The sequence below is a fragment of the Ciconia boyciana genome, chromosome 1 (assembly GCF_034638445.1).
Source record: "Ciconia boyciana chromosome 1, ASM3463844v1, whole genome shotgun sequence".
Taxonomy (NCBI): Eukaryota; Metazoa; Chordata; class Aves; order Ciconiiformes; family Ciconiidae; genus Ciconia; species Ciconia boyciana.
The window spans coordinates 102,352,262-102,369,614 of NC_132934.1; the positions used below are offsets into that span (position 1 = coordinate 102,352,262).

The window sequence follows — 17,353 nt, forward strand, 5'->3', positions numbered from 1 at the left end:
CAATGCTTTACATTATAAATGTTTTCCTCCATAAACACATCAGCCTGCTAGCTGCTAAAAAAGAAGCATTCATCATTTTATTGTGTTTTGTAATCATTTTGTGCTATGGAGTGCTCAGAAGTAATATCCATGAAAAAGATTTAAAGGTTTTTAAATTAAGAAACTCTAGTAAAGGAAATGGAGACAGGTATAGAACGCCTCGGAACATCGACTGGGAGCAGCCACCTCCACACTCGATAGTGTTTATTTCTCTCAGTACTTACTAACTATAAGAATCCAAAGTGAGGGTGTTCATTAGCATGATGATGCTTTAGCTTAGGCTTATTGTTAGCTGAACTAAGCCACCTGATTCTGATTTGTAATTTCCAACAGCTAATTAATCTTGTTGGACTTCTCCAGCGGTTTAGGCTGCCTGTACTGGAGGCCAGCCCTGACTATAGCAGATATTTGGGTGGTGAGGCAGGGCTGGGAAAAGCCTGCTTTGAAGCTTCTCCTGTTTGCCTGGGGGCTGTGCTGGAGCTTAGGCCCTTGCAGCTTGTCTAGTCCCACTGATGACCTCAAACCTGCCTCAACTGTATTTGACCCTGGTTGCTGTCATCCAACCTGCTCTTCTTGCTCAGGTACTGTGGGACTGTGTATCTTGGTGGCAAGGCCACTGCCCGGGCGACCCTGCCAGCTCCCCTGCTCTGGTGGAGCAGCTGGCCCTTGGTGCTCCCCAACAATTGTATTTTCCCTGCTGGGAAGCTCACTCCATGAGCTTCTCACACAAAACTCTTGGAGTTGCTCCCAGGGCTTTTTGACTTAAGAACTTTTGTGTCTAGAGGCTGCCTCAGAGTTTCTGTGTTGAATATTATAGTGTATTTAAGATTAGAGTGTAAGAGTCATTCATTCTGGCTGTAGTGGTTAATATTCTTCATAGCCCGGTTTTCTATGGAAACAAGGCTTGGGTAACGTGTTGTCTGGACACTTGCTTTTGTCAGATTTTTTTTTTACTCAGTTGGATTTAGATTCAGAACAGGTATTCTGACCTTGAAGCTACAAAGCTCCTATATATGTCATGACAATTGGGACCTCAAGAGAGGAAACAAAACCCAGTTCATGTATATTAAAGCTACAAAAGTTGCACTTTTTAAAAATTTGAGCTTTGTTAATTGTGCTGGTTGCAGAGCTGCCTGGAGTCTTCTGGTTGACTGAGACCAGGTATGCAATTAGTATGTGAAGTGATGAAATTTTGTACTAGTTAGTGGATGTTTTCTTTTTACTCAAAGAACCTGATAGTTGTAGTGATTGTTCTGAATTATTTTTTTCTCTAGCTCTTCATATCCTAGATAGAAAAGCCTTAACAATTCCCCATTACTCTTTGCTTCTGATTCCTGCAGCAGTTAGGCTTACTTTTGCATATAATTTCTCCAGTTTAAACAAAAGAGATGGCACACTTATGGTGGCAGATCCAACAACTGCTGCAGGTCTTGTTAAGAGAAGGGAGTCTCTCCCTCCACCTCAATAATGTTGTCAGTGTACCCATACAGATCTAGAACTACTTCACGTTATTTTTGCTACTGCCACTGACTCAGGTTGTAACCTTATTCATTTTGCACCCTTACTTTTTTTTTCCCCTTATCTATAAAAATGTAAATAGATACCAGTTTGCAGGATTAATGTAAAATACTTGTAAATCATCTCAGTACCTTTAGATGAGAGGAATGCTTTTTTAAAAACAGGATGACTTCTGGTTGCTACAAACACGGAGTAACTTGACAAAGCTGTGCAGAGGGTATGTGTGTGTAAACATGAAGAAAGCCAGACTTTCAAGAAATATGAGGTAGTATGTATGTAATTGGGTACGTAAGCATGTATATTTGTGTGAAAACATTGAAGATACTTTGTATTTCTAGAATGTTTTACGCCAATGGAACCTATTAAACATCACCCAGTATTAAAAAGTAACTGTTTCTAGATTGAAATGAAGCAATTGTTTAGGGGTAAGAAATAGATAAATAATTGCACAAAACCTGCAGTATATGATTATAAGAACCTCAAATGTTTTTTTCCTGTTGTCATTTAGCCAAAACCAGTTGCCTAATCAAGCATGAATTGGATTTTTTATTTAAGTGCTTGAATGAATTTCAGTTCATTTAATTAAGTTTTCCCCCAGATGAGCATTTGAAAAATGGAGAAGAGGTATGTGTTAGGGGTGAAGAGAGGAAGAAAATAAAGGGAATGAAGATACTTGTCACAGGTCTTAAAATCTGGCTTCATGATACTTTTATATTCATGAAAGACATAACCTTACTGATCAATTCTAGTCTGTACAGCCATGCAAGAAAATACTGAAGGTGCTCTATAATTAAAAATAGCATTTCCAGAATGTGTGTTTAGTGGTAAAGTCCCAGAATTTTTTTACATATGCTGTAATGTAGTCCGGGAAATTAACCTGCAATTAACAGGTGAAAATGTTAATTATGTGAGAGAGTAGCTTGACTAGCCTAAAGGAAGAGAAGCATTGTGCTTCCTTCTTAAGATATGACATAAACAGTGGTCTCTCCAGTGCATTAAAAAAAAATCCAGAGCAGGTCATAAAGGCTTCACTGGGGAGGAAAGAATTGGACATTACACATTCAGTAGTCTCAAAACTGAGTATTCAGAGAGGGTGCATTTTAAGTTTCTACTAACATCTCCTTTATAGGTTTCCAAAACCCATGCTGCACTGAAAATTTTAATACCATAGTGGGAACAGGGGACTGCTAGTCACAAAAACCCCAAAATAATGAATAGGAATTCATTCTTAGGCTGCTTCAGGGCCTTTTTATCATCACCCATAGGAAACATACACTCATAGCTGTGTTTGTCTTGATGGTACTGCACAGGTGTCTGTTTTCTTTTTTTTTCTCATTGGATGTGGCAGGGTTTCTATTTGCACAATGCAGCTGCAAGGAGTAGTGACAGTCAAGTGGTTTTTCCTTGGAAAAGCAGTATTTTCACACACAGAGGGGAGCAGTTGTAGCGAGACCAACTTCTCTTGTCTCCCTGTTAGGAGCTGCAAAGCAAGACCTGTAGTTAGACACTGTCTTCTTTCCAGCTCTCCGTTTGCAATGGTGGCCAAAGTGCAGGGCAGGGACTAATCCTCTTGGAATGCAGCAATTATCACTAAATAAGTATTAATTGCTGCATTCCAAGGGGATTAGCACAGTTGAACCCAATTATAGCAAAGCGAAGCTTCACTGTAAGGCACTACAGTGCATTGAAATGCAGTGAAGCAATGTAGGACTGTCAGTCTGCAACAGTTTGTCAATAAACGTTGTGGGCTTACACACTGTAAACAGCAGACTTTTTCTTTTCAGTGTATTAAGTCTACTGCGTGAATGACATGCCTTGCTGGGGGCTACAGCTTGCTCACCAGAGAAAATTGTTGCTTATTTAACACCCATTACCTTTGTGTGAACATCTCAAAAAATTATTTTGATACTTGTTGAGTTAGTTCTGGCACTACAACTGTCACTCCCTGCTGGATCAGGGGCAAGACTCTGCAGTCTGTCTGGATTCTTCTGTCTCTAAAGTTGTCCAGCCCCTCCATCAGGTGATGTAGGTATTAATTTTGCCTGCAAGTACTAACTGTATCTAATAGGCTTAGGAGAACTTACGATAACTGGCCTGTTCTCAGTCCCAGCAGTCTGCAGTGATGATTACAGGCAAGCTCTCTGTGGTAGCAATATATGAGCCAGAGGGCAGTGTGTAGTTATTTTTTTTTAATCCTCAGCTTGACTGTGGTGTGGGTTTGTTTTTTATTTTTCATTTATTTCCTGTTAAAACTGCAAACCTTGTTGCTTTTTTTTATAGTACAGTCAAAGCATAACCAGTAAGCATGAAAAGCAGATGCTTCTGGGGATGAATCAGCCTCTTGCATTAGAGCCATTTTAGGATTTCTTGTGTCCAGAGAAAGAATGGCATGTTGATGCACAGAACCAATTGAATGCATACCTTGTCTATTTTATGAAAGATGTTATCCTTACAGATAATGAGCTGCACCTTAACTAGCATTAAACACAACTGAGTTGTACTTGAGGACCACCTCAATTCCCTGACCCATTCTGTTTCAGGAACCATGGATCAAATCTTGCAGTCTTCCCAGTGCAGGTAATTCTTGAAATGCACTTTCCTTCACCGGTATGTTTAGATAGAGTCAAGTCTAGCTGAGAGCTTTTCTTAACCCAGCAGGAAGGGTTTTATGTCTCCACTGTGGCCTTGTCTGTATTGAGAAAAATAGCAGCTGGTTTGTCATTCTTTTCTAGTCCAGTGTCAACGAAGTTCTTACGATCAGACTGAAGTGAGTAAACTGAAACATGAGTATGGTTTAAACTGTTGGTAAAAATGCACAGATGAGATTGCCTAATGCACAACGTGGGCAGGAGGTGCTGAAGTTTTTACTGTGCTATGTAGTTCCTAGAGATGCAAGGACCAAATAGGCTGAAAAGAAGGTGACACTCTAAGAAAATCATTCCTCATCGTGTAATTGCAAGCTGTATGAACACAGAAAAGCTTTTTCCTAGAGAAGAGACCACTTCCCCTTTATCTTTTTCTGTACTCCTCAACTGCATGTGATTTGCATCTCCCATGCCGTGCTTGTTGTGAGAATAACCCATAATAGAAGCATGATTGCTCTTTTGTATACTTTCATTGTATTTAGATTATAATGATAAGTTTGCCTTATTTCAAAAGCTGAGGGATGGGGAGGAGAGAATTTCTAGGGGCACTGTCATATAAAGCCTTTTTCTGACTCTACCCACACTTCTAAATGAAGTCCATATACTCTATTTCTCTGACCTTTCCCTATCTAGACATCAAAACACACTGGCCCAACTGCTGTTCTCCCAGTGTGCCTCCTGTTGCCATTAATCTCCCTTTCTTATACAGCTCTTCATTCCTTTTCCTTACCTTTGGCCTCAACTCTTTATTCAAAGTGATAATTTGCTGGCTTTCTGCCGGAGGGAGAAGCTATGATCAATAACAGGAGGAGACAGAGGTCAGCAGAATAATGATGAGCAGTGCCATTTGCTCCTCTGAAAATACTGTTACCCAAAAATATCAATAACTAGTATGATATTATTTTAGCTTTTGGATAAGGCATCAGTGAGATTTAGGCAGCCTTCAGTGGGAGCAGGGGTCTTTTTCCTCTCACTAATTCCTTATTTCAGCCAACCTTCTGGTACATGGGGAAGTGGACAGAAAGGGCTTTATCCGGCTTGCATTGGAATATAGACCGTGTACCCCAGCACAGCCATTTCTAGGACTAGGGACACCTGTTTCAGCTTCAATGCATGGTGGCTCTCATGGGCTGTGCTTTGCCTTCTGCCTGGCGGTGAGTCAGAGTCCATCTCCAGCCTTCCCTTGCAGCTTTTGGGGTAGGAGAACCACAAAGGAAACCCTCCCCAAGGCTGGGGGAGAGCGGAGGCTCAGCAGTACTGTCTAGGTATCACAAAATGGCATGCAGTGCTAGGTTTTGGTACTAGTAGTACTAATAATTTTGGTATTGGCTGGTGCAATATATAATAATTAAATAAAAGCATAATGCTGTTGTATCAGTGTATTAGCCTTCATTACTCCAGACAGCAAGGTGATGAATTTCTTGGTCTTGTTCTTCCAAGAACTTCAATTTACTTTGCTTTCAAAAGACTATAAATCCTTACATCTTATATGCACAATAACTCCCACCTTGCCAGTTGTCTTCATACTATTGGGAAATAGTTATTACCAATCCTGTTCCTGTACCTGCTGGGGATGCACATTCCGCTCTCTATTCTATGAATTAGAAATGGGAAAAAAAATAATTATCCATTGAGTTGCTTGTGCTTCCTCCCAGTCTAAGCCCCGATCCTGAAATGTATTAATAGTATTACTATTGGAAACACTCAGCAATCTTCTGTTGAGCCAGTTGTATTTTGATGGGGGGGAGGCTGAGTTTTAGGCTTTAACATGCATTTAAGTCATGTTTTCAAGCTTTTCTAATTCACAGTTGTCTAAAATGGACTTTTTATTTCTGCTAATAAAAGTGAAAATTTTTATTTGTTCACATTTGAAAAGAGCACAATAATGTGAGATTTCTTACAAAGTGGGAGTTGGCATCACTGTGTCAAGCGGTATGATTTTCATATAAATGCCCTAACATTTTGCTGGAGAAATTACTTCTGTCTAATATCTCCTTCTCAGGAGGATTCTTGTGAAACTCCAGATTTCACCTTTCTTAATTTCATCTCATTATGCTGGGGTTCTTCTCCCCTCTATTGCCCTAAATGAATTCTTTTATTAGCTGCTGCTGCTTCTTAATAATAATAATGCAATGAGAAATCTTGAGGAGGAAGTACCCCTAACCACACCTTGGCTCTCCCCTTGCTTTTTTTCTCAGGCATTTAAGAATTCAGTTGGTTTGGGGTTTTGTTTTGTTTTTTGTTATAAAGAAAACCAATTTAAAAAAAACAAACAAAACAAAAAAACCCAACTAGCAGGTGTCCCTGATTTCTGGTGCTCTTTGTGTTCTAGTGCCTTGTTTTCCCTGTCTCCCTTAAGACTTGATTTCTTTATCTGTAAAAGCTTAACTGTCCTGGCTTTAGTAAGGCTAATTTGAAAAGCACAGCAAGGTCCTCAGGTAAAAGCATAATGAAATTATTTAATATTTTTTACCCAAATCAGTCTGTATTTTTCCAGCTCATCGTGCGAAGCATTCTCCAGAGTGACATTTGCTGGGTTACTGCTAAAGCATGCTTATTCTGTTGCCTGTGTGGTTATCCACCGCTGCCTGTGGAGCACTGCTTTAATACTGCCTGATTCGATCGCTAGCTTGGCTTCGCAAGAAAACAAGCGTTGTGATTCTCCCAGCTCAGCCTGCCGCTCACCACCACCCCAACCACTTTTGACCCGGGGGGTCAACATCAATCCAGCTAAACAAAGGAGACTCAAACATAACCTGTTCTACTCGTGGTTTTGTGTAGCTAGCTGCAGCGATATTAGTCCCCTCAGAGCAGCAGAAAAACCAGGGCATTTTCACTTTCACACTGGGCTGCTGGGTTAGTCAGTCAGCACGTACATGTGCTACCCGGGGCTGTGTGCCCAGCCGCCTGGCCCCACAGAGGCAGGCACGGGAGAGCCAAGGGGGCAACAGGGGCTTAGTGCAGCGTGGGAGGCACTGCAGTCATTGTGCTGGATGGAGAACGTGGACCGGTGGGAAACCAGCCTTCACCAGCGTGACTGCCAGGCAGACCTGCTCAGTTTTGTGTTGCTCCGAGGACTGTGTTAACGGACCAGCTTACAACGTGGGGCTGAAAAGCCCTGTTAGCTCCCAGAATGCAGTCACCTTCCAACCACTCATGCCACTCCTGGGGTGTGCCGGTCTGCCTTGGGATCTGTCACTAGAGGACAGCTTCAAGCAGCAAGCAGGTTGAATCTCGTGGCCCACTCAGTAGGTATGAGCGGCATGCGCAGCTAGAGGCTGCCAAGCTTGTTGTTTCAAGCCAAGCAAGGAGGAGATGCATGCTGTGCTCTCCCGCAGAGATGACACAGGCTCTCCTCCCTACGGGCTGCAGCGGCTCAGAGGACAAAATGGCTTCAGAGGACAAAATGGCTCCAGAGCTCTGCATGCGCCAGCACTCTTTCGAAATACAAAGATCGAGATACAACGATGTGTTTGCATCAAAAGGCATCTCCATTTCATAGACAGGTACAACTGAAATGAGCCAGCTAGCACCAGTTGTGCTGGTGTTTTATGTCCTGTGGACGCTGTCTGCAAGGACGGGCAGAGCCCAGCTCTCCCTGATGCTGGCCACCCCATAGCCCTGAGAGTGCAGCCACTTTCAGTTGCTCATGGTAAGGCCATGTTTCAATTAGATTTAGAAATGAACTTTACATTTTACCAGTTTAGCCACCTACTTGTTCAAGAGTGACTATAACTTAAAATTTTAAACTTCCATTTGTGCCATTCTGCACACTGGACGTAGTTATATAGTATCCCTTTTGAAGTCAGGCCAAATTTGATTCCATATATCCTTTCTAGGCCCCTTACAGAGATCAGCAGCTGCTGACTGGGATATCCTAAGAACCACCAGACAAACTGGAAAAGAACCCCACCAAAAACCCTCTTGCAAAGAGAAAAGAAAGACAAAAAAGTACAAAAGGAAACCCCAAACATCAATACCAAGAACGTAAACCCCAGACCTCAGAGGCTGTGAGGCAGAGGAAGGCGCGTGCTTCGATGCCGCTGCCGGCAGGTGGACTCCGAAAGCCCTCATAGGAGGTGAGCTTCCTGCGGGGGCTGGCAGACGAGCAAAGCCCGTGGAGATACCTCTTCTCCTCCTCCTCGCTCCTCGCCCGCAGCCTCCTGCTCCCCAGCACCGCCCGGGCGAGCAAGATGAAGTGGAGGAGAATTACGCTCTTTGCCATCCTGCAGGCACAGCTCCCCATGACAGGTAAGGCAGGCTTTTGTTTTACGAGGAGCCATTTTAAAGCTCTGTTGAGGAAAGAGCACTTTGTTTCTTGTGGTGGATTCCCCACCATTTTGATAGCGGGAGGGTATCTGCATGAGGACCTCAGCCACGTCTGTCCTCCTAATCATGGCTGGAATCATGTCCGCCTGTGAACAGGGCAGCAGGACTTGTCATGTTGAACTGCCCTGCTCTGGAGGGCTGGGAAGAGGAGGCGAGGACAGTCGTTGCTGTCGATGCGGCCTCCTCTTCTCCTGCCAGAGTGACTGCCACAGCTGAACAACTTGTAATTAAATAAGCCTCTCAGCCCTCACCTGGGCAGCTTTCCTTGCAATTTAAAAGGGGAAATTTGATACAATAATGAAAATTTAGTCACTTGCAGTAATCTGCACAAGAGAGGCTTTTAATTTAGTTAAGTAAAATTAGAGCTGTGTTGCTTGTGATGGCACATTTGGGTGGTTGGTTTGCAGTAAACGGCATACCAGGCAAGCTAGAAAGAGGGGGCTTAGGTCATGAGTAAAAGGATAGGGTCCTTCATTTTGTGTCTCTGCCTTCATGCTTGTCTCTGCTAGACACAGTGTAAAATGAAGTAATGTTTACCTTTATATATTTACTCATGGTGGTGTATACGCTGGCCCCACTTGGGCAGAAAGTGAAGGAGCTTTGGCAAGCACGAATCTTCAAAAATCACGTTAATTTTGGGAGAGAAGAAGGTACTTCTTAGCAGGTTTTTAGGTCAAAAGCGCAAGAAAATTGAATTTACATCCAGAGAAGGCCTCACCCTCGGCCTGAGTTTGGAGAAGTCAGCCAATATTAGTAGGCCACGTTTGAGCATGTATTAAAGCAAAATTCTCTAGAAGAGTTTCCCCCACAATGTACACCCTGAATGTACTTAACATGCCGCCCTTACTTATGCTGAAGAGCCTTGGTTACTGCCACAGACTTATTATTTGAAAGTTTTCTGGAGATTAGAGAAGGGTTTCGCAGCCACTTGCTAATGCTGTGGGACCAGTTCTGGTAATTTGTAGAGGTTATGTTTCAGGAGGATTTTAAGCAGAGTTGTATGCTCTGTGGTAGGCATGCCTTCTGTTCATCTTCCATTCAACCTCTGGGGCCTCTCTCCCTTTCTGATACTGTACTTAAGTATGATACTTCTGGTATTTATATTTTGTACATTGCTCTGTATCCATAGATGCATATAGGGCTATAAGGATACGGAAATTACTTTAGGTCAAAATGCGTCCGCAAAAAATCTTTTTGCATTTTCTCCTTTTAATCTGTCACAAGATATCAGTAGTTCAGGCTCCTATTTGTATATTTTTAGCAGAAAACTTTTATTGCAAAATATGTAATACAGTTTGCAGATGAGTAAAGCTAGCCATATGTCTTTGGTGCAAAGCTCTTAGGGGTATTCACACTCACAAAAAATACATGGGATCAAATTTTGGACAGGCTACCGTTGGCATTGATTTGGAGATGGTTACCTGTGGATTGAGGGGAAGCATTTTTTATTGGATACCTGTAATAGTTCGAAGAATAGTAGTATTTAGCCTAAAAGTATAAGTAGAATAAAAGAAATGTAGCACAAAACTTGTGGAATTGTTGCTACATTATTGATGCAAAATACACAGTAACAAAAATGTAAGATGATCACGAATCTAGTTCAAAGATGAGACCAAACAGATGGGTTTTTCAGCTCAGAGCTATGAACAAAAGCAAAGATCTGCTGCTGCCTGGAGTATTTTCAAGCTTCTTAGAGTGAAGTGAACTTTTTTTTTTCCTAAAACAAGCTCAGAGTGGACAGAGATTCAATAAGCTGCATACCACCTTACAGTGAGTTCATTCCACTTCACTATAATGCATTTTGTGCTTATTCTTCAAATGGTCAATTGAAAGATGCTACCAAGTTTGGAACTGATGAACTTGCAAAGCCTTTCCTTTTGATCTTTTGAGGACTGACGTAAATATGTCAGGCGTGAGAAAAAATGGTTTTAAAACAAGTAATTCTAGAGATGGGCTGCAAATTCTGACGCGGATTTTGAATTATTGACAGCAGACCACAAATTTCAGCATGCTCAAACTTGCCTTTGAGCAATCACAGAGGGAAGCCATATCATGTACACATTTAGTTTTCTGTGTTTCCCCCTTCAAAGGTACAGAAGAGTATATCTGGAAGCTTAGCTGAGGTTCTCCTATAACCCCTCCATTAAAAACTGCGTAAAAATAAATAATTTGAATTTCTGAGCAGGTGACTTTATTAATCATGTTGTTTGTTGAGACATAAGAATATTAAAAGACTTCTATCCAAATATCACAATTAAAATGGCAACAATCTTCATATAGTTTATAGAGCTTTTAGTCTGAAGTATGACAGGCTTTAATGGCAATAAAACAGTACTGTGGGCAATATTGTAGAATTGCTCCTTTTTTTTTTAAGGCTGACGAGATGACACTTTGATTTGTTACAAATACACAACACACATGTATATAAATATACGTGCAAGAGTTCTTCAAGGACAGCCCTTCCCTGTTTTTCACTTCTTTACAAAATCACTTTTCTCAGAATCGTCTGCTAAACAGAATTGGACAGTGTCCTGTTTTTTGCTAACTCTGCGGAAACTAAAACATGTCAGCCTTTGTCAGATATTACTTGCACAGCTTATTTTCACAATATTTTGCTGCTCTGCATAACTGTCTCTTCTGCCCATTGGGTGCCATGATGCCAGGAGCCTGCCTTTTTAAAATCATGGACAGGAAGATAAAATGGACAGGTAATGAGTCTTAGGGTTCATTTGTTCCTTCCTTTTCATCAGATGACTTAGCAGGTCCGCAGACTACAAGATCTGTAAACTAAACGTTGTTTACAAACCTATCTGGGAAACCCAAACAATTAAATACACAGTATTTTGGCTACCATCCCCATGTCCTTATGCACTGTCTTAAGTTCTCCTAGATGAATTCTTGTTACACCTAGGGGAAAAAAAGTCTAAAGGCTTAATTTTACATGTTTTATTTCCTTTTTCTCCTGCCTGTTCACAATGATTCATTAATAATTCATGGCAAAAACTATGAACTGGCACATTAGCGAATGGAACAAAATGTAGGCAAATGTAGCCTTTCTTTGTAAAGGGACATTTGTTGAGCTCTTGCAGTGCTATATTCAATTCTCTAATGCTTGTTATAGAGTAAGGTCTTTCTATCTGAACCCTTCCAAGCAAAATTCCTAGTGAGTGAAGTAACAAATTAATGATTGCATTCTTTTTGGGTTTTCGTGTATGCTAGATGGGAAGTATATACAAAATAGAGAAAGCTATCTGAAAATATATTTCTATTTCTCCTGTGTAAGTGTGTTCTTAAGTAAGGCTATGTGGATAAAAAGCCAAAGTAGGGGAAAAATAGGAGGTTCACTAGCAGCTTAAAGGGGATAAGAACTTGATTTATGAATGAACGTTCATGTGAGGAACGCTTTTGACAGCCATTTTCTGTTATTCACATAAACTTGAACTGTGACTAGCACCATGAGTAAACCCATAAGCAAGGAAAAAAAGATATATATATAAATAAATTATTTGTTTCCTAACTAGCTCCAAACTGTAACCAAACTCCCTTTTAAAAAAGAAAGAAAAAAATACCTGCTTGCATAATTGCAGATTAACCATCGAATCCCCCTCCCCTCCTCCAAGTCATTGTATGTAGAACTGTAAGATGCAACAGCTATTCTGGCAAGAAAATGGAGTACGTTTTTAGGATGGCATGAATGGAAGATACAACTTCTTAAAAATACTTAAAATACTTATCCTGTTAAAGGTATTTGCTTTGTCCATGTGCATGTGTACTCATATGCATATTGTTGATTTCCACTGTTCTACTGATATGACTTCAGTCAACAGCTAAATTAAAGTTTCACTGATGTTTCTTTTTAGCATTAAGAAAACAATTTATGTTATTCCAGAGTCTTTGAGAAGCTGGAATTTTGCAGATTTTTCTGATTTGCACTGTTGTATAATGTAATATTTTAAGACTGGTTTTGAATATTGTTTTCTAAATTAAATTCATTTCTGCTCCTTTAAAACATACATAGTATTTTTAGCTTTTAAAGTATGACAGTCCAAATCAGACTTTTTTTAGGAACACAATTAAGGCATTTAACTCCACCTTGTCCTATGCAACTGATTTATAACTTCATATATAACAGATAAAATGTGCAGGCAAATGAAAAGCTTAGTTTGCAGTTCTTCAGTCTACTCACTCAAATGCACAGATCTCAGAAGACAGTGGAAATGCATGTATTTAGCCACATACAATGGATATATCCATCTTTGTGAAAGTTAGACTTACTGATATGTAGTTCTGTCAGTCCTTTGACAATTTAGCTATTAAAAACAGAAGTGAAAATAGCTAGCTTCTAAGCCTCAGATCACAAGCACTGGTGTCTATGCAAGTTGTGTTTAAGGGATAGAAGCCATCTCAATTTTTGAACCATATAGATTGGTTCATTGGTATATATTTGAATCCCTACAAGTTTCCTAGGAATAAACCATCAGCCTTTGGAAGCCCTTTATGTATTTTGTTCTCACTACTTTGTAATATGTCTGTCAAGTCTTATGAGAAGAACAACAGCAAGTTTGGAGTTTTCCATCTTCACATACTTTTGATACGTGAGAGTATGTTAAACATTGTGCTTCTGGCAAGCAGGTTGTGAAGTCTGATGAAGTGCTCGTACTATTTGACCTATTTCTTTCATGGGATGTTATTATAGTGAACACTTCATCTATATCCTGACTCTTTCTAAGTAGCAGAACATTTTTTAATTTGTTATATTTTTAAGTGAAGGAGAAGCCGTAATGATAATATAACTCTTTGAAAGCTCAGATAATATGGAGGTGAAATATATACCAAATTAGAATTTGATGGAAGCTGACAGGGGAAAAAGGTTGGAAAATTTTCAACAAATGGTAGCATAAACTGTAGTAAGACACACTGAATAAGTCTAGAGGGTGGCTAGTTGTCAACACTTGTGGGTTTTTTTTAAGAAATCTCACCATATATGATTTACTTAAAATTCAAGCTGTTGTCTTAGGTGAAAATTTTAACTTTCACCATCAATAAATTTCTCTAGTTTCCTAGTCAAGTTTTCTAGCTTGTAAAGGAAACCTTGAAAATGCAAGCCTGCATGGCTTCAGAAATGGAAAAAGAGCAAACCAGCTATATAACTTGTCACTTATAACTTGTTTTTTTTAAGGCAATTGCTATTTTGGGGGGATGATAGCCCAGCCTGCCTCAGGATGCTGCAATGCTTGTGGTTGGCAAGCACTGAAAATAGTTTCCTGGTCAAAAAGAGAAGCACATCAAACATTTAGAACCAGAGAACACTTAGAGAAGCTTTCCTAACAGCCCCAAAATTTGAATCGTAAAAACAAATTAACAAATTTTATTATTTTAAATAAAAAAGTCAGAGTCATGGACTGAAACACTTTTCTAATGGGGTAAGATGAGATATCCAGGAAATTAATGAGGGAATACTAATTTGGGTGGTGGTTTATTTCAAATAAGTGTACATTGGCCATTGAATAAAGGAAAGAGCTATGTGACTAAAAAACCCTTTTTCTGGTTGTTCATCCAGATTTTATAATGAGTTTGTTCCAGCCAGGAGCAAAATCCAGTGTTTTGCATTCATTTCACTTAGACTGTTGCTGTCATCTGCACGACAGCCAAATCTGAAATAAACAGAGCCAGATATTTATAAAAATGCTTCCCAAATATTTAATGCATAAGTATGTATTGCAAATTCATTCCATTTCCCCATGGTGTATATCTCCTCACAAAGCAAACTGAGGCTTGGGAGGGGCAAAACAGAAAAATGTCCAGTTGGTAACTATTAGATGGGTGGGAGCAAACCCTCGTACTTGCACAGATCCTGCAAGTGGATCGAGGTTCTTTGCGCAGGCATCTGTATATAGGAGCAGGGCCCAAACTAACTAGATACTTTGTTTGCAAAACATTTATTTTGAATTAGTTAATATAGAAATTCAGCTCAAACTAAAAATTAACATACAATAATTTATTACTTAGCAGATCAATTTGAAGCAAGAGTTTGGTATAGTGTGACAACATCACTTTTTAAATACTTTTGGCAAACATAATTTCAGTGAAAGAGATCAACTTCCTAACATTAGATACTGCACATTCCTAGTTATCAAATGTTTGTTTTGTCATTCAGAAATAGCTGAATGGTTTGAATGATGTCTTTAAAAAGTATACATAAAATGGATTCCCGGGCTGGAATCCATTACAGCTGGAATCCAACCCTTACAGCTCACAATTAATACAGCAGAATTTTAAACCTTTGCAAAGAAAAATTTTTACTCATATCATATTATGCATTATAGCCGTATAATTACTATAATATTAGATAACTTTTTCGGTCGCATATCAGCAAGCTTCAGTCAGAGAACCCATCATGAAATCTTTGGTAGGAGAAGTCATTTCTGTGTCTATCTGCTATGTGTTGTTGCAATTTACATTGTTTCCTGTCCAGCCATGTAAAACCAATTGCAAGAAAGAAGTCTTACTGGAATTATGGGGAGTCATCTCCCTCTCTTTCCCTCTCTCTGTTTCTCTCTCCATGATGTGGATTTGCACAGTATCATCACTTTGGGCTTTTATGTAAGTAAGGTAACTTCAGCAGCACTTTGTGCAAGCATGCAGGTGCATTTCTGAAGATTGAAAAGTAGAATAAAGTCTTGCAAGTTGTGTTAAGAATCATATTTGGAAGGAAGGAAGACAGGATACAGAGAGAGAGAAATATTATATAACTGTTATCTTGTAAAAAGTCTACCTAAACTAAAGACAGTTTCTAAGAAGCAAGCAAACGCTTCTGTGAATTACTCTGAGTATAGTTGCTATGTTCATAAAATGTCTTGTAGCGAATTAGTTTCTTTTGATAATTTTTTAAAGGATGTTATTTCAATTCTACAGATTTCTTCCTAACAACTTGCTGCTAATTTTCAGGATTCATTTGCTATTTTATGTTATTTTATGGTTTATTACCTAAAGGTATGATACCTGACTCAGTTAGTGTGCACAGGTGAACTTATTCTTAAAGTCTTAGTCATTATAGACTAGAACCTGTTAAGGGAATTTGTAATAAATGATTTTCAGGAGAGATGTATAGGAGTGGTGCTGTATGAAGTAATGTAAGTATGCATTTTTCTGTTTGATTTTTTTAATAACTTTTTATTTTCATATTTCTCAGGAAATGCAAAAATTCTTGCTATTAATATTGGTTCAGTACTTAATAGTCTGTTGGAATTTGAAGAGTTACAAATGCAACACAACCAAAGTAATCCGTGTGATAATTAACTGATTTTGGAGGCTTCAACAAGCAATAGATTTGACCTCATGCTTGTTTGTTACCTGCAATTTTTTCTCCTCATTTACCTGTAATATGCTCTTCATTAGTAATGGGCTTCTGGTTCTTTCAGTCTCTCTCTGGATATGTAAATTCTCTGCGTAAGTTTTGCTGAGCGGTTACTCTGATGAATAAAGTATAAGAATTAAATCTTTGCAGGTGGTAAGCTTAAAGAGAATTGGTGAAAGTAAATGAGGTAAACCCACCATTTTCCTGAGAAGGAAAGGGAGTAATACCCCATCACAAGTTGCCTAACTTTTAACTTCTCAAAACTATTGATCTTTTAAATATAAAACTGAGCATTCATGTATCATGAGCATGACTATCCCCAGTGGACCAGAGAAGATAAGCAAGGTTAACCCATCTGGATTTCAAGCAGAAGGTCAAGCACCATTCCAGTTAATTTAAAAAATTAGCATCTAATATATGCCATAAAGGCTTTCTGGAATTTAGCTTCTCAGAATAAGCATCTAAAATGGGGGGGAAAAAAAACAACAAACCCTCTAAATCTCTTTCAGTAAAATCAGTTTTAATTATGCTTTCGGTCTCACTTCTATTTGAGTAAGGAGGTGATGGGAGCTTTGCCTACACATGCACACCATGCTGTATATGAGCTGAATTATGCAGTGAACGCTAGCACCCACAGCACAGTGCCGTAACCTGGCCCATGTGGGTCAAGGCACAGATGGGTGGCCGTGGACTGCCAGTGAGCTGTAAAATGCACTCACTTGAAAGCCCAAACCACTGCATGGTGTGATTGCTTTTTCATCTCCAGTTTTGGTGGATGGCCTCTACTTTCTGCATCAAGCTCAATACGGTTTGCTGAGGATATGGATTTCTTTTTCCCTTCCAAATTAGGAATAATTTTATTGAAAAGAGCACATCATTGTCCATTTTCTTTATACAGAAAGTTTGCGAGAGAACTTGGAGTAATTTGTTTTAAGGCAACTATCTCCCAGATGATTAGCAATACTGTCTCAGATGTGATCTAAAGTTCAGATGAAGACTGCTTGTAACTTCAAAATTATGGTCCATCCCCAGAAGCTTGAAAATAACTACAGATCTTCAAGAGTTGTGGTTTTTTGCAAAAGCCTTGCCTAAAATATAATGAAATGTGAAAAGTTATGCATACTGGGTTCGTTACTTGACTTTTTTTCTAAGGGTGCATTTTGATAGTATCTCCAAGTGTTTCTCCTTGACTTGAATGATAAAAAACCAGGATATTATCACAAAATTACTTCTCTCTAGAAGCAGAAGCTTTAACTTACCTTGTTTTGAATTCTCTTTTAAATTTCAGATGTCTCTAGTATTAATGTGAACTAGTCAGAACTGGAATTTTCCCTCTCCTGTCTATTGATGCAGCTAAATTAATGTCTTTTCTTCTAATAACTCAGATGTTATTTTACTACTTGCCTCAAAACCCAGCAGAGCTATAATGCATTTGTTGCTGCTGTTAGCTATGTCTCTTCTGACG

At 39.4% G+C, this 17,353-nt stretch overlaps 1 protein-coding gene across 3 annotated transcripts in view; it reads left to right on the top strand.

The window, feature by feature from the left end:
• The first annotated feature begins 6,711 nt into the window (after positions 1–6,711).
• The window catches only part of CD247 (CD247 molecule), a 58,703-nt gene continuing 48,061 nt past the window's right edge, over positions 6,712–17,353 (top strand). For 2 of the 3 annotated variants that reach the window (XM_072885523.1, XM_072885542.1), the window contains exons 1-2: positions 6,712–7,708; positions 8,042–8,453. In XM_072885523.1, coding sequence (XP_072741624.1) covers positions 8,396–8,453 — 58 coding nt within the window. In that variant the 5' untranslated portion in view covers positions 6,712–7,708; positions 8,042–8,395. Of the gene's footprint in view, positions 7,709–7,787; positions 7,855–8,041; positions 8,454–17,353 lie in introns of those variants that run through there. The other variant, XM_072885533.1, reaches the window with a different exon arrangement.